The sequence below is a fragment of the Monosiga brevicollis genome, genomic scaffold, assembly GCF_000002865.3.
Source record: "Monosiga brevicollis MX1 MONBRscaffold_3 genomic scaffold, whole genome shotgun sequence".
NCBI classification, from domain to species: Eukaryota; class Choanoflagellata; order Craspedida; family Salpingoecidae; genus Monosiga; species Monosiga brevicollis.
The window spans coordinates 1,121,112-1,143,905 of NW_001865040.1; the positions used below are offsets into that span (position 1 = coordinate 1,121,112).

At 55.0% G+C, this 22,794-nt stretch overlaps 9 protein-coding genes across 9 annotated transcripts in view; 5 read left to right on the top strand and 4 right to left on the bottom strand.

Annotated features, from left to right (window-relative positions):
- MONBRDRAFT_31216 (uncharacterized protein) overlaps positions 1-690 on the bottom strand; it is a gene marked incomplete at its 5' end in the record, with an annotated part of 1,985 nt that extends 1,295 nt beyond the window's left edge. Inside the window, 2 exons of the mRNA XM_001743327.1 lie at positions 35-358; positions 620-690. Of these exons, the coding sequence (XP_001743379.1) occupies positions 35-358; positions 620-690 (395 nt within the window). The remainder of the gene's footprint in view (positions 1-34; positions 359-619) is intronic.
- Positions 691-1,640: 950 nt separating this feature from the next.
- MONBRDRAFT_22911 (uncharacterized protein) lies at positions 1,641-2,168 on the top strand (the record flags this gene model as incomplete). The annotated part of the gene is made up of 1 exon (XM_001743004.1): positions 1,641-2,168. The coding sequence occupies one exon, from the start codon at positions 1,641-1,643 to the stop codon at positions 2,166-2,168; it is 528 nt and encodes a 175-aa protein (XP_001743056.1).
- A 463-nt stretch (positions 2,169-2,631) lies between these two features.
- Positions 2,632-3,456, bottom strand: MONBRDRAFT_5778 (uncharacterized protein; the record flags this gene model as incomplete). The annotated part of the gene is made up of 1 exon (XM_001743328.1): positions 2,632-3,456. One exon carries the CDS (start codon positions 3,454-3,456, stop codon positions 2,632-2,634), a length of 825 nt encoding a protein of 274 aa, XP_001743380.1.
- A 249-nt stretch (positions 3,457-3,705) lies between these two features.
- MONBRDRAFT_22912 (uncharacterized protein) lies at positions 3,706-5,154 on the top strand (the record flags this gene model as incomplete). The annotated part of the gene is made up of 4 exons (XM_001743005.1): positions 3,706-3,739; positions 4,059-4,300; positions 4,447-4,671; positions 4,780-5,154. The coding sequence occupies 4 exons, from the start codon at positions 3,706-3,708 to the stop codon at positions 5,152-5,154; spliced, it is 876 nt and encodes a 291-aa protein (XP_001743057.1).
- A 905-nt stretch (positions 5,155-6,059) lies between these two features.
- MONBRDRAFT_31217 (uncharacterized protein) lies at positions 6,060-11,131 on the bottom strand (the record flags this gene model as incomplete). Its single annotated transcript, XM_001743329.1, has 20 exons — positions 10,865-11,131; positions 10,720-10,822; positions 10,359-10,541; positions 10,155-10,249; positions 9,933-10,035; positions 9,709-9,833; positions 9,403-9,498; positions 9,110-9,328; positions 8,904-8,994; positions 8,640-8,739; positions 8,474-8,555; positions 8,076-8,428; positions 7,881-7,955; positions 7,644-7,770; positions 7,380-7,454; positions 7,111-7,247; positions 6,764-7,004; positions 6,448-6,633; positions 6,282-6,361; positions 6,060-6,183 (listed from the first exon to the last, which is right to left on the bottom strand). Exons 3-20 carry the CDS (start codon positions 10,501-10,503, stop codon positions 6,060-6,062), a joined length of 2,454 nt encoding a protein of 817 aa, XP_001743381.1. The 5' UTR covers positions 10,504-10,541; positions 10,720-10,822; positions 10,865-11,131.
- A 306-nt stretch (positions 11,132-11,437) lies between these two features.
- Positions 11,438-12,302, top strand: MONBRDRAFT_14325 (uncharacterized protein; the record flags this gene model as incomplete). The annotated part of the gene is made up of 4 exons (XM_001743006.1): positions 11,438-11,522; positions 11,648-11,769; positions 11,903-11,964; positions 12,224-12,302. The coding sequence occupies 4 exons, from the start codon at positions 11,438-11,440 to the stop codon at positions 12,300-12,302; spliced, it is 348 nt and encodes a 115-aa protein (XP_001743058.1).
- A 1,313-nt stretch (positions 12,303-13,615) lies between these two features.
- MONBRDRAFT_22914 (uncharacterized protein) lies at positions 13,616-14,113 on the top strand (the record flags this gene model as incomplete). Its single annotated transcript, XM_001743007.1, has 1 exon — positions 13,616-14,113. One exon carries the CDS (start codon positions 13,616-13,618, stop codon positions 14,111-14,113), a length of 498 nt encoding a protein of 165 aa, XP_001743059.1.
- A 909-nt stretch (positions 14,114-15,022) lies between these two features.
- MONBRDRAFT_31218 (uncharacterized protein) lies at positions 15,023-21,342 on the top strand (the record flags this gene model as incomplete). Its single annotated transcript, XM_001743008.1, has 11 exons — positions 15,023-15,350; positions 15,451-15,617; positions 15,792-16,022; positions 16,217-16,333; positions 16,447-17,630; positions 17,769-18,000; positions 18,144-18,254; positions 18,372-19,147; positions 19,283-20,219; positions 20,379-20,840; positions 21,265-21,342. 11 exons carry the CDS (start codon positions 15,023-15,025, stop codon positions 21,340-21,342), a joined length of 4,623 nt encoding a protein of 1,540 aa, XP_001743060.1.
- Positions 21,343-21,365: 23 nt separating this feature from the next.
- On the bottom strand, positions 21,366-22,794 carry MONBRDRAFT_31219 (uncharacterized protein). The gene is made up of 2 exons (XM_001743330.1): positions 22,597-22,794; positions 21,366-22,490 (listed from the first exon to the last, which is right to left on the bottom strand). Exon 2 carries the CDS (start codon positions 22,323-22,325, stop codon positions 21,639-21,641), a length of 687 nt encoding a protein of 228 aa, XP_001743382.1. The 5' UTR covers positions 22,326-22,490; positions 22,597-22,794; the 3' UTR covers positions 21,366-21,638.

A 22,794-nucleotide genomic window follows, 5' to 3' on the forward strand; every position in this document is an offset into this window, starting at 1 on the left:
CCAGCGCAGCACGATCTCGCCAGTGATCCCTTACAAGAGAGAAAGAGAGAGAGCGAGAGAGAGAGAGAGAGAGAGAGAGACAGAGAAGTAGAGAGAGAGAGAGAAGAGAAGTAGGGAGAGAGAGAGAGAGAGAGAGAGAGAGAGAGCGAGAGAGAGAGAGAGAGAGAGAGAGAGAGAGAATTGGTTTGGTCGGTTGAGAGAGAGAGACAGTAGAGAGAGAAGAGAAGTAGAGAGAGAGAGACAGAGAAGAGAAGTAGAGAGAGAGAGAGAGAGAGAGTAGAGAGAGAGAGAGAGAGAGAGAGAGAGAGACAGAGAGAGAGAGAGAGAAAAGGAAAAACGGGGGGGTTTGCGCACACCTCTATGTGAGGTTGCCGTTACAGAGTGACCGTTACAAGAGAAGGAGTAACACTGCCACTGTGGAAGGTGCCAGTAGCAACACCTTCTTGTTCACGCAAATGATGCAAGTTGTCAGCACAAGATCAGGGCCAAGATAAGCAAACATGTTCAAACACGAAATGGGTGCTGGTGTTAAAATTGCATCTGCGTCATCCTAAAATGGGTGCACGCAAGCAACGGGGATGCAAAATGAGGCTGCCCCTTGCAAATGTCCCAACCGCACGCTCGTGCCTCCTCCTCCTGCTGCCTCTTGCCTCCTGCTGCCTCCTGGTGCCGACTGCTGCTGCACCTCATCAACCCCGCCCTTCCCCCCGCCCCCTACACACAGACACGCACACACACTCAATTTGACACGTTGATCAGGCTTGGACCTGCCATGAAGGGTGCTCTGCGACTCAAATCGTACATCCGATGGTTGGTTGGTGCTCCTACTCTACCCACGCGCCATACGGGTGCTGCGAGGAGGATGCTCGAGCGGCACAATCTTGGCAAGACTCGACAGCCACAATTCTCATGCCTGCCAAAGCTCCAGCTTGGCAATGGTGCGGCTTGCCTGCTGGGCGCGTGGGTTGGATGTGCGCTTGAGCCCTCGATCCTGGTCCCTTGCGCCATGATTCTTATTTCAACTCAATCCGGCTCCTCCTTCCTCCCTTTCAAGTATCCACAACCCCCCCCAATCATCTTTGATGGTTGCTTCTGCCAGACAGCAACGGGTACATCACGCGCGCGAGACACCCCAATGCCGGCCTCGTACCTTGAATACGCACGACCACGGTTGACGACCCTAATCCCTGTTTGACCTCGACATGATGATTCCCCCTTTCGGCTGTTTGATTTATTTGACATGTGACACCTTTTTTTTTTGATGCACGCGCAAAAGTTGACATGCGATGGTGATCACGCGACAGGGGACAGCCCCTTATAGTGGCACTCCTCGGCACTGGCGCAACCAATCACTTCCCCAATCAGCCTCCACATCCTCCATGTCTCGAGCGGTGGGGGTGGGATTTCTCGCTGCGTCTTTGACGCAAAAAAATAAAGAAGAGGCGTCTTCTGACGCGGTCACTCACCGCGCTCTGGTGCTACACCAGCCACTCGCCCATTTGCCTTCCGCGATGCACCCCATCCCATTTTTTTGCAGCACCTGGTCCCGCTTGCTTAGATCGTTCAGCTGATTAAAAAAAAAACTTTACCCCCACTTGACACTTTGAAGTGGCTCTGGTTTCTCCGTCATCTCCCTCATCATGCCTGCTGATTCATTGGCCAGCAGTGCCTCCTTTGAGCCCTCCTTTGAGGAACCCTCGCCGTTCCATCGACGCTACGCCATGCGTCGTCGCCACCACCCCCACCTCGACTTTGAGACCCCACACCACGCCATGCTCACCACCCTAGCCGATGATGGCCTCGCCTTCCCCGATACTCCAAACAGCAGCACGCGCTCCTCAACCATCCTGAATGACAGCGATACAGAGCAGGGGCCCAGCGCAGCCGACACGGCCTGTGAGCCTATAGCCAAACACATGCACACCACCTCTTTGCATTCGCGCCTTGGCCTGCTGGAGCAGCGACACAGTGGCACGCCTCCCACGCACGATCTTGCTGGTCCAAAGCGGTGTTCCTCTCCAACCGCCTTTCGGCATCCCCCGCCACGCTCCCAAACGCGGGGCCCGCAGCACGAAGCACTGCCCCGACTCGAGTTATCCCTCGCCAATACGCTTGTACCTGTTGGCGCAACCGTAACAGTAGATGGCGTGCAAGTTTCCCACGTCTGAGTTTTGTTGTGACGCCCAGTCTTGCTCGGGCGTTTTTCCCGTGTCCAGAGCTGGTCTCTGAGAACTACTTGAAGCTTAGTGATATCATTTGGATTGAATCTCCGGGACAGGCAGGATGTGCACTCTCTTCCCCTCTTGAAAACCCGGCGTGGTTGGCTTGTTTCATCCGGTCCGCTCCGATTGCTGTCACTGCCGATTGGTCTGGTCCGTTCGCCAACACCCTGCCTCCCACAATTGATTACCCAACCGACATTGACATTGCCATGGCGATCGCACCAAACCGTGCTTTGTGTGAATAAACGGCTGCCAAGCTGCTTTGATCACTGGGGCCAGAGTACACCAGCATGTTGGGCCCAAGAACTCAATTGGCTTGCCTGAGCGCTCAGCGTCTCAACAGCATGCGCCGGCCCATTTGTCAACTCGTAGCCATCGCTCAGCGATGGTAATACCAAACGGGTCAGGATTACAAGTCTCCAAAAATGTCGTCAATGTCATCCGCAGGGGCACGGGCGGCTTGGCGCTTGGGCGGTGGACCACCATTCCTTGCAATCACTTCACCGGCTCCATGCTTGTCATGCTGCTGCCGCTTCTTCTTCCCACCGCGCCGGCTCGAGTCTACACGCCGTTCTGATGCACCTGGCGATTGCTGATCCAATCTCGTCGTTGCGGCCGTGGAGCTCGCAGCATTTGCTTGTGCTTGGTTCAGCCTTGCAGGTAGTGTAGCTTGCAACGTCGGGATGGTGTCGAGTGAGCGTGCTGGTTGAGTCACATGGGGGCCATCGCGACGACTGGTGCTGTGACGTGCTTCATCTTCCTCGTCGTCTGAGCTGTCAGGGCGGGCTTTCACAGGGGCCCGGTCGAGAATTCCTGTCCCTCGAGTAACCGTATGCACGGAAATCGGGCGTTTGGTATGCCCAGGAGCAGCGGTGGCAGCGGTGGCAGCGGTGGCAGCGGCGGTGGTTGGTGCCCACTCGGCCAAGATGGCTGTCCACTTGGCGCTGGTCCGAGCCAATGCTTCGAGCAGAACTTTGATACGAGCAAGCCAGGCCATGACGACAGTCCACATGGGCATGAATAGGGCCTTGGCTAGCTCCTGCTGTGCTAGAATATAGGAGCTTCTGACCAGCTCCAAAACGGCTGCGATCTGCTGGGCGAGCAGCTCAAGCCACTCAAGCGTCCCCACGACGTCTCGCTGAGAAATGCTGCGCACCTTCTCAAGACACTGACGAATCGCAGCCAGAACGTGATAGTCCTGACAAAAGTGCGCCGTGACAGTCAGTGAGCTCATGCGCTGTGTTGCCGAGCCCCACTCCGACTCTTCTCAACACATTTCGGCAAACCCCTGGCTTCCAAATACAAATGCTTTCCCGTAAAGATCAGCTATGTACCCACTTCAAGTTTACGCAGTCGTGATTGCAGTTGTCGCAGTCGTTGAAACGCCTTGGAGTGCCGTAGTTGGGCAATGTTCCGATATAAAAGGCGGCGCAGGAGCTCATTCTGCCACAGGGAAGCAAGCGCAAAGACATGAGCCGTGGTGATGCCTGGCAGAGAGCGCGACTCCAGTGCAACAGGTGCCAACATTGCCAGCTGAAACATACTTCGGTCGTGAGGTCACATGCTTGCAGGTGACGCCGCACCATCGTGAACTGCTCTTTCTTACTCTTCCAATCTGTCGTGATGGGCGAAGTCATGAATGGCACAGCACGAGTGGCGGCGACGCCACGTGATCGAACCACCCGATGCGGCCTGGCTGCCCTCGAACGCCAGGTCATCTCATCAGCTTACCGGCATGTTGTGGAGGCGCATCCAGCGCCACGTCTGCAAACGGGGCCAACGGTGGCATACTGACGCCCCCTTTTCCGTTTCACCGGCGTCCCACGCGTGCCACAGCGACTGCCAAAACCACACACCAAGAAACCGACAAGAGAGAGAGAGAAGAGAGAGAGAGAGAGAGAGAGAGAGAGAGAGAGAGAGAGAGAGAGAGAGAGAATGAACAGCAAAGGCAGCACAACTACCACATGAGAGAGAAAAAAGAGAGAAGAGAGTTCTCTCTCTCTCTCTCTCTATTTCTCTCTTCTCAAACCAATTCATTTCTCTCTCTCTCTCTCTCTCTCTGCGCGCGTTTTTCTCTCGTGAGGATTGACGACGTCGTTGAGCCGATTCAGCTGTAGAGATTCTTGGGCACAGCGCAGGGATGACCGTGACGCGCGTTGTGGACAACGAGCCCCAGGGGTGGGCGCTCGGCCTCATGATCATTGTGGTTGTGCATATTGCTCAGTACATGGCCAATCAACATGGTGTGGAGGTTTGCCTCAACGAGCTGACAAGCCACCTGATCCAGCGCATCCAGGTTCACGCTCGCGCTCGGCTCTCTCTCACCCGCTCGCTTTTACTGATGCCATCGATCAAGCTCACGATCACCCGCACCCTGGGAATGGGGACATGCTTGTTATCGCCACAGGAAGACCCCGTGACGCCCTTCTCTCTCCTCCTTGTGCTGGAGGTTGGTTTTGACATCCTCGCTCACTGGGCTGCGCAAGAATGAATGGCCCATCTTGGGTGGGATCGGGTGCTCACTCCAGCCACCCGCATTCGACCTGAATCTAAATAGGTGGCACTAGCTGTTGTGATGGCCGCTGGTATCTACGTGGCTGGCCATCGCTCACTTTTGGCTGCCGTGGTACCAGAATACATGCGCTATACTGTGGTTCACTTGACTCGCGAGTCGACCTGCGGTGAGCCGGCCTATGTTGATATCTGTACCAGTCACACGACCAAGCATGCAGTCAAGGCATCCAGCCATGAGGTTGCCGCTGCCTATCGTCGTCTGGCCAGTGGACATGGCGACACATCGTCTGGCCCTGCTGAGGAGCAAGCCATTTTTAGCGATGCTGAGGACGAGGACGACCACGCTGGACAGCCACCAGTCAAGGCCCACACCGGGGCGCCGGAATTCCACATCTCCTTTTTGCACATGATCAGGTGAGGTCCTGTACCTGTGGCTACCAGCGGACTGCAGCCCGTCCCACCAGTCGTTTGTGTAAGCCACGGTCGCATCAGCTGACAAGTTGTTTTTCTGTGCTTCTCCCTCTTGTTAGCGAAGAGCCATGCCCCACGTTCACTGAGACACAGGGTCCAGGTCATGTCCGAGTTTGGGGATTACCGACCCGCGCTGGCATGCATGCCTGGTCGATCCAGCACGCAGGGCGCGATGTTGATCCCACTCGCCCCCTCACGCTGCATTGGGTGGAAGCTCGATCCTAAGCTTGGCTAGGATGACCTGGTCGCTGGCATGTTTCTGCTCTCAATTGCACTGAGCCCAACTGGACCGTAGATTTTCTTTCAACAACAGATGGCCACCAGTGTTGGGTAGTGCTCATCGTACTCAGTCAATCCTTGTTCCTGTGAGATCGGACATCAATGAGTGGATGCAAGCTTGCAACTCCTCACGAGGAGACAATCCAAACTCAAAGCAAAAATACATCGAGTCACAAATCAACAATCAAGAAAAGTACTCGGGAGCACAAACGCACCTTGACAGAGGCCGCATAGGCTTGAGTGGCAGCCAAACAGGCAGCCAGACGTTCCGCTTCTGTCGCTGTCACAAGCCAGCGCGCATACTGACGCCCGAAACAACATGATTAGCCTTGACAATACGAGTACGCTGGCAAGAGGAGCAGGTGGCAGGATGGACATACGTTTTGATGCCTCTTATTTGCGTGTACGCGCGGAGAAGGCTTCATTCCTTCGCCTGCCAAGCTGAAGAGATGGTGGGCCACATAGCTAGAGGCGACAGAGCCATGAGGTGGTGGTGGTCAAAAAGGTGGATTGCGGTCTTGACAACAGGGTTTTGGCTCTGGTTGAAAGGGTTGTAACTACGAGAAAAACAGATCAACCGAACCAAAGCTCCAAACCAAAGCAATCGCGGCAGCCATACCTCGGCGGTAGCGCCGTGCTGGACTGTGCCTGATCACCAAGCTCAGAGATGCTGGCGCAAAGCATGGGCCGCATTGCTCTACGTGACCGATAGCAGGCAGGTTGGTATAAGAAGTGGAAATTCAACAGCACGCATCTTCCACAATGATCATGCAAGGCGCAAGGCGGCCATTGTACCGTAGTGCATGATACGGGGCTCCGATGTCAGCCACCTTGCAGTTGGCAATGGGTGTTAAGGCCTCCAAGCCCAACTCAAGCTGTCGCCATCACAAACAACGTTATGAGTGGGGCGCAGAGGTGCAGGGTATGATAGCAACCATTGCCGTTTTGTCCGTGAGCAAACCTGTGACACATCCTCCAGCAGGGTCATCCGCCCCGATGGCGACACACTATCAAGGATGCAAGCATTGGCAATAAAGTACCAGCACAGCTGTGCCGTCAAGTCCTGGCACAAGGATTGGCGCAGCTGTAGAGCGGCGATACGCGAGAGGCACACGTTGACCACGTGGGCACAATACTCGCCCAGTTGCTGTTCACCGGAAACGCATTTTCAAGCAGGGCACCACGTGAGCCCGGTCGTCATTGCACCCAACCGAGTCGAGACCTAATTCACTGAGAGCAAGCTTGCTTTTGCAAAAGAATAGCGGCTATTCACGCACCACCACATAGTCATGGCCGGGTTGCTCGTGGGTGCCGGCAGAGGCGTCACTGCCCTTAAAATCGCAGTGCTGCATTTGCTCTAGCAATCCAAAGCAATGGTCTCGCACCGAGTCGAAGATGGGTCGCACAATGTCCTCCAAGAGTTTTTGGGCACCCTCAAAGGCCTTGGCATAAGAACCGCGCCCATGATCCAGCTCCTCAATGCGTTTTAAGACTGCGCCATCAACGGCCGAGCTGAGCCTAGGGCCAGACACAGTCAAGCGCAGGAGAAAGTTGATAAGGTCCAAATGGTCCAAAATAGGATAGCCAACGCCTTGTGATCCACTCAAGTCACACATATGCGTACTCGTGCGTTAATTGATGCAAGCGGTTGGCCAGCGAGATGTTGCGCTTCAAGCCTTTGGTAACCGGGCCTTGCAGGTGAAGGACGTCATCGCCAATGGCCAGTGCCTGCTCCGTCTTCATCACAAACCAGTTGATAGCCTGCCGCAGTCCCATCGCCAATTACATCTTAGTTCTCATGCTCAGGGGGCTTGGGCTACAAGTTGACTTCCTTCCAGTCATCAGGTGCACAAACTCATGCCTATCTTCGGCGCTCCTGCTGCGAGCGCTTACCTTGGCCAGGCTATGCAAAATTTCCTGCTGCAATGCGGGGATGGCTGCCACCAGCTCCAGCTCACGTACACAAGCCTGTGGCACGGGTTTGTCAGAGGGTTAGCTAGGGCCATGTATGGGCACTTGGTGTGCACACTCTGTGTGTGTGTGTGTGTGTGTGTGTGTGTGTGTGTGTGTGTGTGTGTGTGTGTGTGTGTGTGTGTGTGTGTGTGTGTGTGTGTGTGTGTGTGTGTGCAAACTGCAAATGGTGTAGGACAGACGTACGCGCACAATGGCCTTGACTTCATCGGAAGAAGGTGGCTGCTGGGAACTCTCGGGAAAGACGAGATTGATCGGGTCGAACATGCGGCTCATAGATGCTGATATGTAGACACGCTGCAAGGGTAGGATGCTGAAACAACGTGCACATGCCGCCGAGCAAAAGCAACAGTAAGTTTCGACACCCCATGTCTCTCACTCAACCATCAGATCCTTGCTCTTAAGTGACGCCGCTGTGCGCACCTGTCTTGAAACACCGCTTCTTCAGCTTCGAGTAGTGACACGGGTAAATCAGATCCAAATTGGGCCGTGATCTTTCTACGCTCGGCGAACAACGAGTTAATTGGACCAAAGCATGCATGGTGTGAGCGAGTGAGATGTGCAGTGGATAGGGCTGCCACGACAATACGCAAGAGGCAGGCTGTGCCTCATCCATACGCGAGTGATTCGGCGTGAAGCCGCCAAAGTCGGGGAAATTCTGCTTCAAATGCGCTGCGAATGACGCCCGAAGCTGAGAGAGAGAGAGAGAGAGAGAGAGAGAGAGAGAGAGAGAGAGAGAGAGAGAGAGAGAGAGAGAGAGAGAGAGAGAGAGAGAGAGAGAGAGAGAGAGAGAGAGAGAGAGAGAGAGAGAGAGAGAGAGAGAGAGAGAGAGAGAGAGGAGAGAGAGAGAGAGAGAGAGAGAGAGAGAGAGAGAGAGAGAGAGAGAGAGAGAGAGAGAGAGAGAGAGAGAGAGACCCAGCGATAACCAAGTGAGGTAAGATAAGCAGTGCACAAGGACTCAGATTCGATCGCTGAGACGCAGAAAAGCCAGGCGAGCGCATGCATGAGCGTCGTACCGGTTGCACAATTTTCAGCAAATTCTTGCAGTCGCTTGCACATAGCAAGCCAGTGTTGGTGTGCAATACCACCAGACCGGGGCTATAAATGTGACCAGCCGGCAGAACGAGTGCCAAGTGAGTGGAGCGCTCTCGCCAGCCGCTGGTTCGGAACGAAGCTGTGTACCTCAAGGAGCTCTGAAAAGGTGGCCATGGTTTCTTGGGCACGCCGTTTTGCCAAGACGCGCTGGAGCGTCTTGACTTGACCTGCATGGTCCACGAAGGTGCTATAAATGGAATCCACGGCCGCCCATAGGGCGGCTCGGCGAGCTATTGAGCAATGCCGTCAGTTGACGAGCTGTTAGAATCAATCATGAAGAGCGTGCAGGCATCATGACAACAAGGGACCCGATGCACCAGGGGCATATCCACGAACGACCAGTTGTCGTACCACTGTCTGTTTCCGATACAGCCGGCGGCTGGCTCACTTCGTCCAGCCGTTGTTGGAACAAGTTTTCGAGGCCATTCAGAACGGAGCGAACCTGCAGGGCGATCAAAGCCACATGAGTGTAAAGGGCAGGCGCAGCACCGCGATGAAGCAACATGTTTGGGAGCAAGAGGGGCTCATGCCGAGGGGGGAAGCCGTTTCTGACAGACATTATCGCTCAAAAGGCCCAGGTTTTGGGCGACTTGCAGGCCAATCGCCACATGAACTTGGTTCTTGCCCTGCATGCCAGTTTGTAGGAGGCGAGTGCCACTGGCCACCACGAGCTCGCGAGCTTCTTGGAGCCAAGGTTTGGTCTCAGCTACAATGGTCACCTTGTGCAATTCTTGATCCTCGAGAAGCAAGTCAATGTCATGCAAGCTTGCAGCTGCCTACAACATTGTTGTTTGAGAGAATCGCGCATGGGCAGGACCGGCGTGGCCTGGATTTTGTGCGTGCATCCTACCTGGACAAGTTTTTGGGAGCCGGCTTTGACTTGATCGTGAAGACGGCTGGTAGAGGCCTTGAAACGAGCTGTGCGACGCAAAAGATCGCATGCAGCCTTGAAGCATTGCGAGATGAAGGAAAGTAGGCAGGTACGGGCGAGCCCGCACGAGGGGGAGGAGACGAAAAGCCGACAAAATTGGTCCGATAAGCAAAGTAGCCAAAAAAACAACAGGAACAAAAAAACAAACAAACAAAAAAAAAAAAAAATCTCTTGTCCTGCTGCAAGGACAAGACGGGGACATTCCGCATGATCGGTCGTGCGCACCTGGAGCCGGCCAAGCTGTGCGGTTCGGTTCTGAATTTGTGAAAAAGGTTCGTGAAGGCGCTCTCGAAAGCGCGAGGTGTTTTGATGAATCGAGTCGACGCGGGCTTGCACCATCTCCAGAACATCTAAAACAAACAAACAGACACACGAATATTTTCGGCTAGTCAGGACCAGCGTGCCCGGGACAGGTTCTTATGGCGGGCTGTGATGCATGTCGGCGCGACCTTCGAGGCGTTGGATGCCCAGGGCTTGGTGCAGCAGGTGATGGTGGCGCTGCGTGACTTGTCGGTGCAGCTCAGTCTCGATTTGGGCCAGACCTCGTTGCAGCTGTGCCGGAAAGACCCAGTCCCACACCCAGCCAGCCAGTGTCAGTGATGTTATCAGCAGAGTTTGTGATGTTGGCGCTCAGTCAGAAGCCTAGAGCCACGCGAGCTGTACGAGCTTACCCGAGAGAGACATTCGGCAATGCCGTGCGCTTTGATAATGGTATTGGCATGGCGGTTGGCATCGAAATCATCGGCAAAGAATTCGCGTGTCAAATCTGGTTGGCAAGTCATGTTGGAGGGGCCGGTGGCGCATGAGCTGGAGTGGCCATATGTCTATCAAGCTCGAGCAGGGAGCCAAAGACGTGGGCCCAGCCGTGGTCGTACCTTGCTGTTGGAAGGCGGCGACAGCTTCACCCTCTTGGGACGAGCTGCTGCCCCGATCAGTCAGAGTGGCTGACCGGCTCTTGCGCTGGCTGCTGGTACTGGTGCCGCCGCGCGGCCCACCGCCGGCCTCGACTGCGGGCGCCATGCTCGCGACGACGCTTCAAGCCGTTGACTGCTGCGCTGCTGTGGGCATAAATCGAGCCAATGAGCCGGGTGGGATGACGGACGGTAGGGAAATCCCCCTCCACTAATCCCTTATAGCAAAATCAGTTTCCCACACGCTCGCGGGCTGCTCGATCATGGATCCAAAAGCCACACCCCAACTCGCAAAACGCCATGACCGACTGACTGACCGACCGACCGACTGATGCGATCGACTGCACACTCAAGTTCCAGCCCAACTGCTCGAAGATGCGACTGCCCTCTTTTATCTGACAAACCACAGCTATGACGCTTGGTAGCGCCTACATCGACACAGCTCGGATGCAACAACGTGACACACACACATGCACACACACACACACACACACACACACACACACACACACACACACACACACACACACACACACACACACACACACACATGCACACACACACACACACACACACACACACACACACACACACACACACACACACACACACACACACACACACACACACACACACACACACACATGCACTCTCGCAGCAAGGCGCTGGCGGGGACGGCCTCGGTACTCGGTGGTGGGAACGTCGCGACTGGTTGGCGGGCTGGAGTGCTGCGGCATTGGTCAGGTTGAACGAGGTCGGCTTAACAGCGAAATGGGCCAGGGGAGCAGCACGGCCGCCGGGGCGTCGAGTGCAGCGAGTACTCCCGCCCCCGACCTGAAGGTGCCGCCACCCAGCAACACAGCGGCACATCCGGCCTGTAGCGCGTGCTCTGAGCCTACAGCTGCCGAGGAGGTCGCACAGCAGAAAGCAGCAGCGGCGGATGGTTTTCAGGGCAAGGTGCGCGTGTGGCTGCGACTCTGGCACACGTGACAGGCCTGTGCCTCACGGCTGGCTGCTGGTTCATGTAGACACCCTTTGCGTACATGCATTCTGGCTGCCCCTTGAATCGACGCGAGCTGGGCCGCGCATCCTGGGCGTTTTTGCATACGATGGCTGCTTTTTATCCAGGTGAGGGTGTGTGGGGTTGAACAACTTTGAGGGGCCGGATATGCGGATAAGCGGCATTTGGATACGGGTACGCTGACATGGATGGTTCGGGGGCTGCTTTTGCTTGGACGTGTCTTCTTTCTCAGAGGAAGCCACGCCAGAGAAGCAAAAGGAGATGGAGGAGTTTATGTGGACCTTTGCTTCGGTGTATCCGTGTGGCTACTGCGGGGATACCACGTGGCAAGAGATGATGCGCCATCCGCCTCAGGTTGGCTGTACATGTTCGATTTGGGTTGAGCGTGCTGATTGCAGCCATTGCTGGCCGTCTACTCTCCTTTCTCATGGATCGGTGTGTGCATGCCATGTGATGACACGTTGGTTCTGGTGACTCGCGGTTGCAGGTGAAGACGCGCAGCGAGTTTACGCAGTGGATGTGTGAACTCCACAACGAAGTGAACGACCGGTGCGTGAATGATTGGTTCAGGGGCAGGCTGTCTTGGACGATGGGCAGTGAAAGGCACCAGCGAGTCTTGAACTGAGAGCCAAGAGAAAAGGATCGTTGGCATGGCTGTGCTGCATAGCCATGGTGCATAGCCATCTTTTGCGCCCGATGCGCTCACGCCTCCTTGCTGGGTCTTTGCATTGATGGTCATGATCTATTGGACCGGCTTGCCTGGGTGCGGCGTGTTTTCGGTGTGTTTCCTCTCGTGTCGTGCGCTCAGCTTGGGCAAGGAGCAATTTGACTGTAGCAAGGTCGAGGAGCGCTGGCGCACCGGACCACCCGATGGCTCTTGCAAGTGAGCCGAGCCCACGCTCAGGTAGTCGGGGGGACGCCGGGGGCAAGCACAGATCTGATTCGACACCCGCCCAGCCCAGCCGGCCTTGCTCTCCTGGGCCTTGTCTTGGTCGAGCAAAACTACAATCGATAGGTATTTAGAGAGATGTGGGCTTTATTGAACACGCATGTTCACGTGGGAGCCAAGGGGCAGCAGGGGCACAGCCAAGCTGCAATTGTTGCTTTTTTTTAAAAAAAACAACAACAACAACAACAACTGCCATGGGCTGTCTGGCATTCACGAGTCGAGGATGGGTGGAGCCTGTTTCTTGAATGGTGTCAGAGTCCGTTTGCATGTGAATTGAGGGCTTTTTTCAGGGTTTGAGAGAGCCACTATGTATCGCCACACAACTCGAAGCTGTCAATCTCGACTCTCGGTACGCTTTGACTTTGGGTTGGCCAACCCAACGCGCAGGTGATCTTCTACGAACAAGAAGACCAAGCTTCTGGTTGCTAGCTGCCGCCTTTTTTTTTTTTTGAAAAGCAAGGGGGCCATGTTCGCTTGCTGCGATGGACTGACCGGACCTAAACGGACCGGCACAGATGAAGACCGACGCCCCTATGACGAGACTGCAGATAGAGGCTTTGGTCTTCCCGTGTTCGATCCGCGGTGTTCCCAGTGTTTGGAAGCTGCCGATTTGGATTGGCTTTGTTTCATCATTTTGGCTGGGGCCGGAAGCGGGTGTGTCGACGGCAGCGGCGTCTACTGGCGATGGTTGCGTTCGAGGCGGACAACAACTACATTTGACTTGAGCCGCGCGCGTGCTCAAAACACAACGCCCCCCGTGATGCAGTCCGGATGTCAGCTTGAGCGTTGAGCGGACAGCATACACGGGATGAGTGGCCACGATGGTGGTCCTAAGGCGGACATGGATTGCTCGCTGGTGAGCAGAGGATCCATAACAAAGGTCACGAGTCGAGAGAGAGAGGACGATGGAGCCACGACGGATCTGCCAAAGGGCATCGCCGCTGACACACAAAGTTGAGCGACCTCATGCGCGGCTCTTCGGGGGACGGGGTCCCCCTGCCCCAAAGGTTCTGCAGGTCGACGTCATGTCATAGGGTTTAAAACTTCGTCACCCCGTGTTTACACGGAAATCCAAAGGCGTCCCACCTTGCCCCACAAAACCCATTTCCTCACGTCTGTCAGAGTTGGACAGTGAGTCGGTTCGGTTGTTAAGGTGGGCAAGTGAAGTAAAAAAAAAGGAGAAAAAGGTAAAAAAAGGTCAAGCCAAACTCTGGTGTGTGTGTGTGTGTATGTGTGTTGCACACCACCACCATGCTCTTTGTTCTCTTTCTTTTTTGGGTGGTGATCATCCTGCCCCAACCAATTGAACCCACCCCCTCTCTCTCTCTCCGCTCTCTCTCTCCCTCTCTCTGTGCGTCTCTCTCTCTCTCTGAGGCTCTCTCTTGTCTCTGTTTTCCTTGTTTCATGCGTCTGTCTCTCTCTGTCTCTCTGTCCGTCTCTCCGTCTCTCTGTCTCTGTCTTCGGCTGTGCCTCTCTGTCTGTCTCTCTCGCTCTCTTCTCTCTCTCTCTCTCTCTCTCGCTTGGGGCTCGTTCTCGGTGACGCACCACGGCGCTCACAATTCCATTCTTGTGTCAAAACAAGGTCTGGCAGGAGCGCATCAGACAAACGGCAGCCGTGCAGCCCCCTTCTCACCCCACTCAACCGTTCCTGGCGTTGCAACATCAGCTCACACTCCCTGTCTGCCCGCCTTGCTGTTGACGACACCTCCATCCTGCGCTGCCCTCTGGCTCAGGCACTTAATGCGCTGACGAGCAATTTATCTCTCCCATCATCGTCAACGTGTACCCCTTTCACCTTCCTCCCTCTCGGGTAAGATACCCCGAAACACCCATCCCTTCAGACCCTGGCGCCCGCCGCCCTGCCTCGAATGGCGACTGCATCGTGTCTCCTTTGCCCGCGGGGTCGTTGCCATGGTTGTACTTGGAGACACTTGGCTCGTGTGTGTTAAAAAATTCAAAGCACCTCTCCCACCCGCGGGCTGATGCTCTCGTTACCATGGATGGAATGGGAGTTGTCCTTGAGCTATCTATCTCAAGCTGTTGCTGCCTATCTCGAGTTGGCAGAGCCCTGCCATGCCATAAATTTGCCTGTGCGCCTTGCGCACCTTCCCGCTCATTCTTACCACCCTCTCGTCATAGAATCCGCTTTACTCATCCTCGTCATTCCCTCATCTCTTGGATCAGTTTGGATGATCTGAGACCAAATTTACCCCGGACGAAAGGAAACCCGGACTTTGCGTGCCCGCCCGTGAGCGAGCGCCATCGCGCCAAAAGCGCAAAAGACCCCTGACCGCACGCTGGTGCCATCCGACCCGGCCCGCTCGACGACCCGACGTGTACTCAGCGCCCTCTTTGAACTTCTTCACCTTGGTCGCTTGGGCGACCTCGGGCTGCCCCGAGCAAAAGCGCACGCATCGCGCGTCGCGCCCGTCTTTCCCTATGATCCGCGCGCCTCCCCGCAACGCCCCCTTCATTAGCGGGTATGCCCCGCCAGCTCTACCTTTTGCCCCTCCTGCCGCGCCTTATCCTCACGTCCGTCTTTCTGTCATTGCCCCTACCTCCGCCAGCTCAACATCATGTTTCTGGCCTCCAGTTAGCAAGCACAAGATGGCTGGTCACGCTCATGGCGGTTCTCAGCGACCCCTGACGTCCGGCGCCATGCGTGCAGCTCGCCATGCAAGAATTTGGCTCGGCATTCAAAGCTTGCTTCTTGCGCTCCTCTGTGCCCTGCCTGCGGGCACGACAGCGCTCTCCCTTCTCGTGCACACATCGGTCCCCTGCGTCGAGAAAGCTGCCGTCATCAATAGGCTTGAGGCTGTCTTTGGGTCGAGGCTCACCTTTGCCTGCACCAACAGTCCAAGCCGAGCCATGGAAGCTCGAGCTAACAACGAGTATGATTTCCTTTGGATGAATCACTTTCACGCTGCATGCGCCGTTGCCGAGCTAGACTGGGAGCCCTTTATGGCCCTCAACAAAACAGCGCCTTGTACGTTGTGTCGTACCGTTCTTGACCAAGCTTTTTTCTTCCCTCACGCGTCCTCTCAATTCCCCCTGCCTCGTCCCACCTCACTTGGGTCAACAAACAGATCGGACCGCACGACAAGGCTACTCCCTCTGGCGCCTCGCCAATCGAACTTTCACTGATACCGGCGGCTCATTCAGTGTCGGTACTATGCAAGCCAGCTACTTTGCCATGATCGAGCTTCTCAATCAAATGGGCTCCTCCACATATCTTCTCGATGCCCCCGTCCAGGTTCGTTCCGTTTTTCGTGCCCTCACAACAGCACACCGTGTATGCCTTCCCGTGTAAGGATGGGCATCACTTGCTCTTCAAGAGCAGCATTAACACTTGCACAACAAGACCAGCTCGCGCGATCCCTGTTCACATTCACTTTTGGGCTCTGGCATCACGCGCGTCACAATGCAGTCCCAATATTACAGCGATATCAACGTGGTTTTTGAGGCTCTTTCCAGCGGCGCTCTGGACTTTGCTGTGATTCCAGCATGTTTGGCGGAAGAGGCGGGTATTGACGTGAGCCCCTTTGCCCTGCACGTGGCCAACGGAACGTTTGCCGATCTTTATGCTGGCTGCGCCGTCTCTTTTGGCTTTGAGGACGAGTACGACCAGATTATTGTGAATAACCGCGTCCCTTCCTCGGTACGTGATTCGGTGCTTCACAGGGCAACCATCCTCTATTCTAGTTTACATTTGCACAAGGGTGCAGGGGGCAATCACGGTCGTGTTTCGAATGAACTGTCGTTGCCTCAAAGCAGTTCTTTTTCTCATGGCGGCGGCATTTGTTGGCTCGTATCATCATCGACTCTCGTCATGTTCGTGTTCTATTTTCGTAGGACGTGGCCGCCATTTTTGACGTTTTCAATGCAACAACCTTTTTTACCAACAACATATCCTACAATTGGGTTGATGCTGCACTTGCTGTCGACTACACACGTGAACAAGTCTCTCAGGTACGGTCGGGGTGACTGTGCAAAAGGTCTCGAGTATGATTAGCTGAGCCATCCGAACGCTTGTTGATCCGGATGCTCATGCCTCATTGGCTTGTTTTCCCGATGCCTCTCAGTTGGAAAAGGCCTTCATCAAAGCCACAGACAGTGGCATGACGTGCCTCTTGGATGGTCATCCGGACTATCTACACTGCGGGGGTGGTTTGCAAGGCCTGCCAGCTAAGCTCGAAGAGCGTGTGTGTCTCAACATGGAGCTCGAGTGCCCTGTCTCAGCTGCGAGCTGCTTTTGTCATTTTTGCCTCAACAGTTCCTCTCTACCCGGATACGTCGCCAACAGCTCAATTGCGCAAGACGATCCATTACAGTACGTGTCACAAGTTCTCAGTGGCAATACCCACTGCCGCGAGCAAGAGATTTGCGCTGAATTTGTTGCCGGCAGCAATGTGGCCCTTTACCTCGTGGATCTGGAGGCCTCATCGACCCCGACGACCCCAAGTGTCCGCATGCGTATGACCACAACACCTAGCGCTGAAGCACCGGTTTGGATGCCAGCGACTGTCATCGATCCAGGCGTCGGCCTCTATTCAGTTACTCTGGCCAACGCAACCTCACCGGGCGTTCTGGTCGTTGACGTCCGAGGCCAAGAAACCACCACCTCCTTCTGGTTCACCGTTTTGCCCATGCCGTGTAAGGGTGAACTCGAAGTGCGGGTAGCCGATGGGAGTTGTGGGTGCGCTGGGCATGCCGTCCTGCTGGGAAATAGTTGCCACGAGACGTGGAAGGTCACTCTTGGCTTTGTTCTGGGCAGCGTGGCCTTGCTCGCCATGCTGCTGGTCATTTTTGCGTACGTTGCACGTTGGCATAACGACCGGAAATGGCAAGTACATCGTGAGGATTTGATTTTTACCAACCCGCCAACACGAATCGGCGTGGGTCGGTTGGGTCCTGCCTTCAAGGCTGAGTATCACAGCATGGACGTTGTGGTCAAGGCCCTCAATCCCTCCAATTCGCACCGTGGCACGGGACATACTCTGACGCGTCCCATCACCCCGGGCAATGGCGCGAGCACCATACGGCGACGGAATTCACGGCGTCGTGCCGATACCGTTTATGCCAAGGTACCCCAGCCCCTGCGGCGCCACGAGTCGCTGACTGCAAACCATAGTAATTTGAGCACCCTGAGCAGCAGTGAGGAGTATGATGTGGAAGACGGCAAGCAAAACTTGCAACTGCTTGCTGGCGGTCGTGTCAAGTCATACTTTGCCAACGCAGATTTTCGATCACGCATGCGGATGCTCGTGTAAGTGAATTGGCTTGGTTTGGTTTGTGTTCACATGACCATTCCCATTTGCGCGCCGTCACCAGTCGCGCGTGCTGCTTCTGTACGGTACCCAATACCCAATCATTTCTCTCTCTCTCTCTCGCTCGCTCTCTTCAGGCGCCTTAAACATCCGAATGTAATCACCACCTTTGGCATCAGCATCGATACCTTTTCGCCTTTTGTGGTGCTGGAATACATGGAGAATCAAAGTGTTTATCAGCTGCTTCACAAGAGCCGGACGCCCTTTTCCTCTGAAACCCTCATGTCCATGATGCGTAACGTTGTCGATGGCATGTGCTACCTCCACGGACATGATCCGGTCATCGTCCATGGTCACCTGACATCCAAGGTCTGTTCGAGCCAAACGACCTCGAGCCAACGCAGCCGCTGTCGTGCTGCTCTATCGTGCGCGATGGTTTAGACTCTGAGCTGACTCACGATCATCTGCCGCTGGGATGTCATTCTTTGTGCGGGGTCGGAACCAACTCGTAGAATGTGTTGGTGGATAGCAACCTTCGATGCAAAGTGTCTGATTTTCTGGGCATGTGTGATACCCGCTGCTTGGTGCATGAACAAGATGCTGCGCTGGCACCAGAGGCGCGCGTAAGTCACAACTCAACCACAACCTGCAGCGAGCTTGTCGCACCAGCTGGCCTTCTCATGGTCGCGTGCCACTCATCATTTTGGTTTGTTTTCTCGATTCCAACTTGAATATCGCAGCGCGGCGTGTTGATCCCAGCCTGCGATGTCTATGCATGGGCTGTGATGACTTGGGAAAGTTTTACACGTATTCCTTTGCGCACCACCGACTATGAGACCGTGGGCCGCCACTTCAATGAATCCCTGACTGCCCCAGCCGATGACTCGGATGAAGATGACATTGATGGCAACTACGCCTGGGATCGGGCTACGCGCTTCAAAAAAGCCTTTGGTGCTGACCCGTTGGCCCTGAGCATCCCTTCTGACATTCGCAAACTCTTGCACGACTGCTCGAAGGAGAACCCGCACGAGCGCTTGGTCTTCAAAGATGTGCAAACACGTCTCAAAACCTTCTCCATGCGTTCTGTGGGTGCGGCGCTTGTCCAGCTGGGCGAAGAAGGTCATCGTCAGGCCCGAGTTTTGCAACAGGTCTTTCCTAAACACGTTGCCGATGCCCTCAAGGCCGGTGTCAAGCCTGAGATCGAGGAAATGGAAAATGTCAGCGTCTTTTTCACGGACATTTGTGGGTTCACCACCATCAGCTCCAAACTCTCGGCTGCGCAAGTCTCAGACATGTTGGATCGCTTCTTCAGCCGCCTGGACATTCTCATCAAGGACCTCGACTTGTACAAGGTCGATGTGATTGGTGACTGCGTCATTGTTGCTGGTAATCTGTACCGGCACCAGGAGGATCACGTGAGCCGGCTGTGTCGCTTTGCGCTGGGAGCCTTGAAGGCAGCCGAAGAAACTCCGATTCTCGTTGGCTCCAACTACGGTCCTGTGCGCATTCGCTGCGGGTAGGTGACAATCTTACTCAACCTCATGTCATCCTCTCGGTTCCACCTGCCGTGTGCTTACTCCGCCACATTCGACCTGCTCGGTGTAATCAATTTTCAACTCATCTGCCTCGATGATCTCGCTTTGTCTGATAGTATTCACGTGGGGCCTGTCGTCTGCAATGTCATTGGCAAGATTTCACCCAAGTACACCTTGCTGGGTGATACCATGAACACAGCGTCACGCATGGAGTCTTCATCGCTGCCCGGTTACGCGCAACTCACTTCGGAGGCAGCCACCATGCTCACCGAACAAGATGCAGTCATTGCATCCCGCCTAGCGTTGCGTGGTGCAATTCCTGTGAAGGGCAAGGGCGAGTTGATTACTTACTGGCTGCTTCGACCCAAACAGGAGGCGCCCATGACCGATCAATTGGCCGAGGGCTTGCCGACGCGCAGTGACCCAGAAGTGCTGGCCAAGGCCAGTGCGACTCCGCCCTCACCCAACGCGCTGGATCAGAGGCACCGTAGTCTATCTGACGCAGAGGGAAGCAAGAGCCGGCTGGCGCCAAGAGGGTCCTGGAGTGGACCCGAAACGCCGTTTCATCGTCGTTCAAACGCACAGTTGACCCCAGAACCCCACGGCATTGTTCGAAAAATCTCTCCACGGGCCAGTTCTCGCATCAAGCGTGCGCGTGGCATGACCGTGCACCTCATGGACAACGCCAGCGAGATGGGCAGCATGGCCCCCTCAACTCGAGGCAGCAGCATTGATTTTGACATGTTTGACAGATGCTCGCCCCTACCTCATGCCAGCGCGTCCTATACGCCACCATCGGCCGGGCTGGGCAGTCATGATTCTGCGAACAGCGATTTGCGGCAGCTTCACTGGGACTGGCGTCATGATTCAAATGCCAGCTCTTCCGGTGCAGCACGGCGGCGCTTTTCGGATCTCCCACGCTCGCGTCGTGGCACCACAAGTGCACATCGCCCGTCGCTCTTGACACACACCATGGACACTGTTGGCGAGGAGGAGGAGCCCAGGCCAAACAACATGTCGGCGGGTTCGCAAGTGCCGCGGCAACGCAACAACGTGCCACTTCCACATCCATCCCTGCTCTTGGCATCCCGTGGGCATTCTGTGGATGCTGAGGACGGTCTTGATTCCAGCCCTGAAACGTCTCCTTCAACAGAGCAAAGTAGTCCAGGATCCCACCCTGACTCCCTTGCCTCGCCAAATCGTCTCCTTCAGAGTCGGTACACCGAGAGCGAGGGCTCATCCGTGTATGAGCGGCGCGAAACCGTTACCGCGCCAGAGGCTCGACGCTCAACCGAGTTTGAAATGCCAGACTTTGATCTCGGCTTATCTCATGATCGACGATCATCCTCGTCTCTCAACAACCTCTCATGGTCCATGCCACGACCAAATCGCACGTTTCGCGGCCTCACCTTGACCAACGGCTCCATTGGTGATACTGCTGAGGCGCATGTCTGGCCGCCGCCAAGTCGCATTCAGAAAATGCTCAGTCAACAGGGCCCATCGGCTCAGCCATCTGCTCTGGCCAGTCCCTCCACCTCCTCTCATAAGATCGGCTCTCGTGGATCGAGCCGGGAGAAAGGCATCGCTCGTCGCGCGCGCGGTCGTTCCGTAAACATGCAGATGATGGACCTGTTGCTGCAAGCACGCGCTTCTGGTACACTCTCGTCATCAGAGGTTTGAGGAAAACGACTTTTCCTTGAGATACGGACGCGTGGCTTGGTCTCTTTAGCATTTACGTCGTCTTTTCGGGCAGGTGTAGTTTGCTTGCGTGTTGCGTGTTGCGTGATGTGCAAACGCGTTCCCGTGTACCTTCATTCGATCAATCCCTGATGGTGGCATAGCCCATCATAGAAAGTGACTGTTAGCTTTTTCTCTCTGATTGCCTGCACCACGTAGTGGTATCTTCCCTTGCGTGAACTTAAGTGGGTTGGGGAGCATGTTTTTTTTTTTTTTTTTTGCGGGATTTGATTTATGCGATTGCCCTTTTTGTTCATCTGCCTGATCTATATCGTTCGTTCTGCTACCTTGCATGCGGTGTGACGGCTAAAGGGTTTTAATTTGTTTTTGTTTTCTTGAATTTTTGCCCCCCGCATGATAGGCGCTGTGCGCCAAGCTTCTGCGAGACAGCAGCAGCAAAAGAAAGAATCGATTCAATTTTCGGATTCGAGAGTCTTGATATTTGCCGCACGATCAGGCTCGCAAGATAGGCATTTCGACTGTTGGGCCACGCACACGACAAGGGCGCACAGCTCCAAGAAAGAACAAGAGGGGAGGAAACAGAAAAAAAAAAAAAAAAAATAAAGGAAAGAAAAGAAAAGGAAAGGCATCTGAAATTCGCTTATGGCGTACGCATGGAGTGGAAGATGGGTGGTAGAAACAAAAAAGAATTAACCAAACGACCGCAGGAACGGTGCGGTGCAGCCTAACTAGCATACGTGCCACCACCAGATCCCATAAAAAGCACGCTTACGCTTAATACACCTCAAGCACATAGCGACCGTTTTCCTTCAACATGTCTAAGAACTCGTCCACCTGCTCCTCACTCATGCCAGCCTCAGCGACCAGACCGTCGGCGATGGCCTGGCGAATGTCGGGGACGGGCCAAGTCGGGCCACACAAATAAAAGTGACCCTCTTCCTTGTACAGGTGCCGCACAATGTCCTTCTTATCTTCCGTGATTTTGTGCTGAATGTAGATCTTTTGCGGCTGATCGCGAGAGAAGGCCAAACCCAGTCGTGTGACGAGTTTATCTTCGTACATGGCATCGAGGAAATCGCCGTACAGATACTCCTCGTGACGGTGGCGCGAACCAAAGTAGAGCAGAACAGGCCCCACTTCGATGCCTTGTTGTCGCTGCCACATACGCTCTTGGATAAAAGCGCGGAACGGTGCCATGCCGGTACCCAGGCCAGCCATGATGATGGGCTGCTTCGGGCTGGGCGGTAGGTGCATGGCGCTGGGCTTGATGTCAACGTTGAGATAGATGTCACCGTCTGCTTCTGGGTTGAGACCCGCCAGATACCGAGTACATTGACCGTATCGTTGGCGGCCCTTGGGAGTAACCCAGTCGACGAGCACGACCAAGAGATGGACTGAGTTGGGGCACATTTTCATGCTGGAGGAGATTGAATAGTGGCGAGGCTTGATCGGGGGCACCATGAGAATAAGCTCATCAAGAGGGGGGCGAGCGGAGTCAAACTCGCGCAGGATGTCAACGTAGGTGTAGGATTCCAGCTGGCGAATCTTGAAACCTTCCTTGTCTTCTGTACCAAGCCACTCGAGCTTGGCGCGTTGGAAGCTGTCCTCGGCAAATGGTGCCAGACCCTTTTGGTGTTGAGTGGACCGCGAAGAGCAGCACGTCGGCAAAAACCGTGTGAGTTGGGGCGGCTTCAAAGTCAGAAATCGGGCAAGGAGATGGCAGGGCAAATACCTCGTAGAACTTTTGGCTGGGCTTGCCAAAAAGGTCGAGGCGCTCGGTGAAGAGTTGACGGATGGTCAGGAGCTCACGCTGGCTTGCAATTGTGGGATGCTCGATCGAAACCACTTCCTCACCGTCAAGGCCATAATAATCCAAGAACTCAGCCACTTCGACTTTGTCATTGTGTCCAAAGACGCCCAAGGCATCACC

Bases quoted from the DNA above. Each gene is read 5' to 3' on its own strand.
- MONBRDRAFT_31219 (XM_001743330.1), bottom strand. From the start codon at position 22,325: ATGGTGCCCCCGATCAAGCCTCGCCACTATTCAATCTCCTCCAGCATG.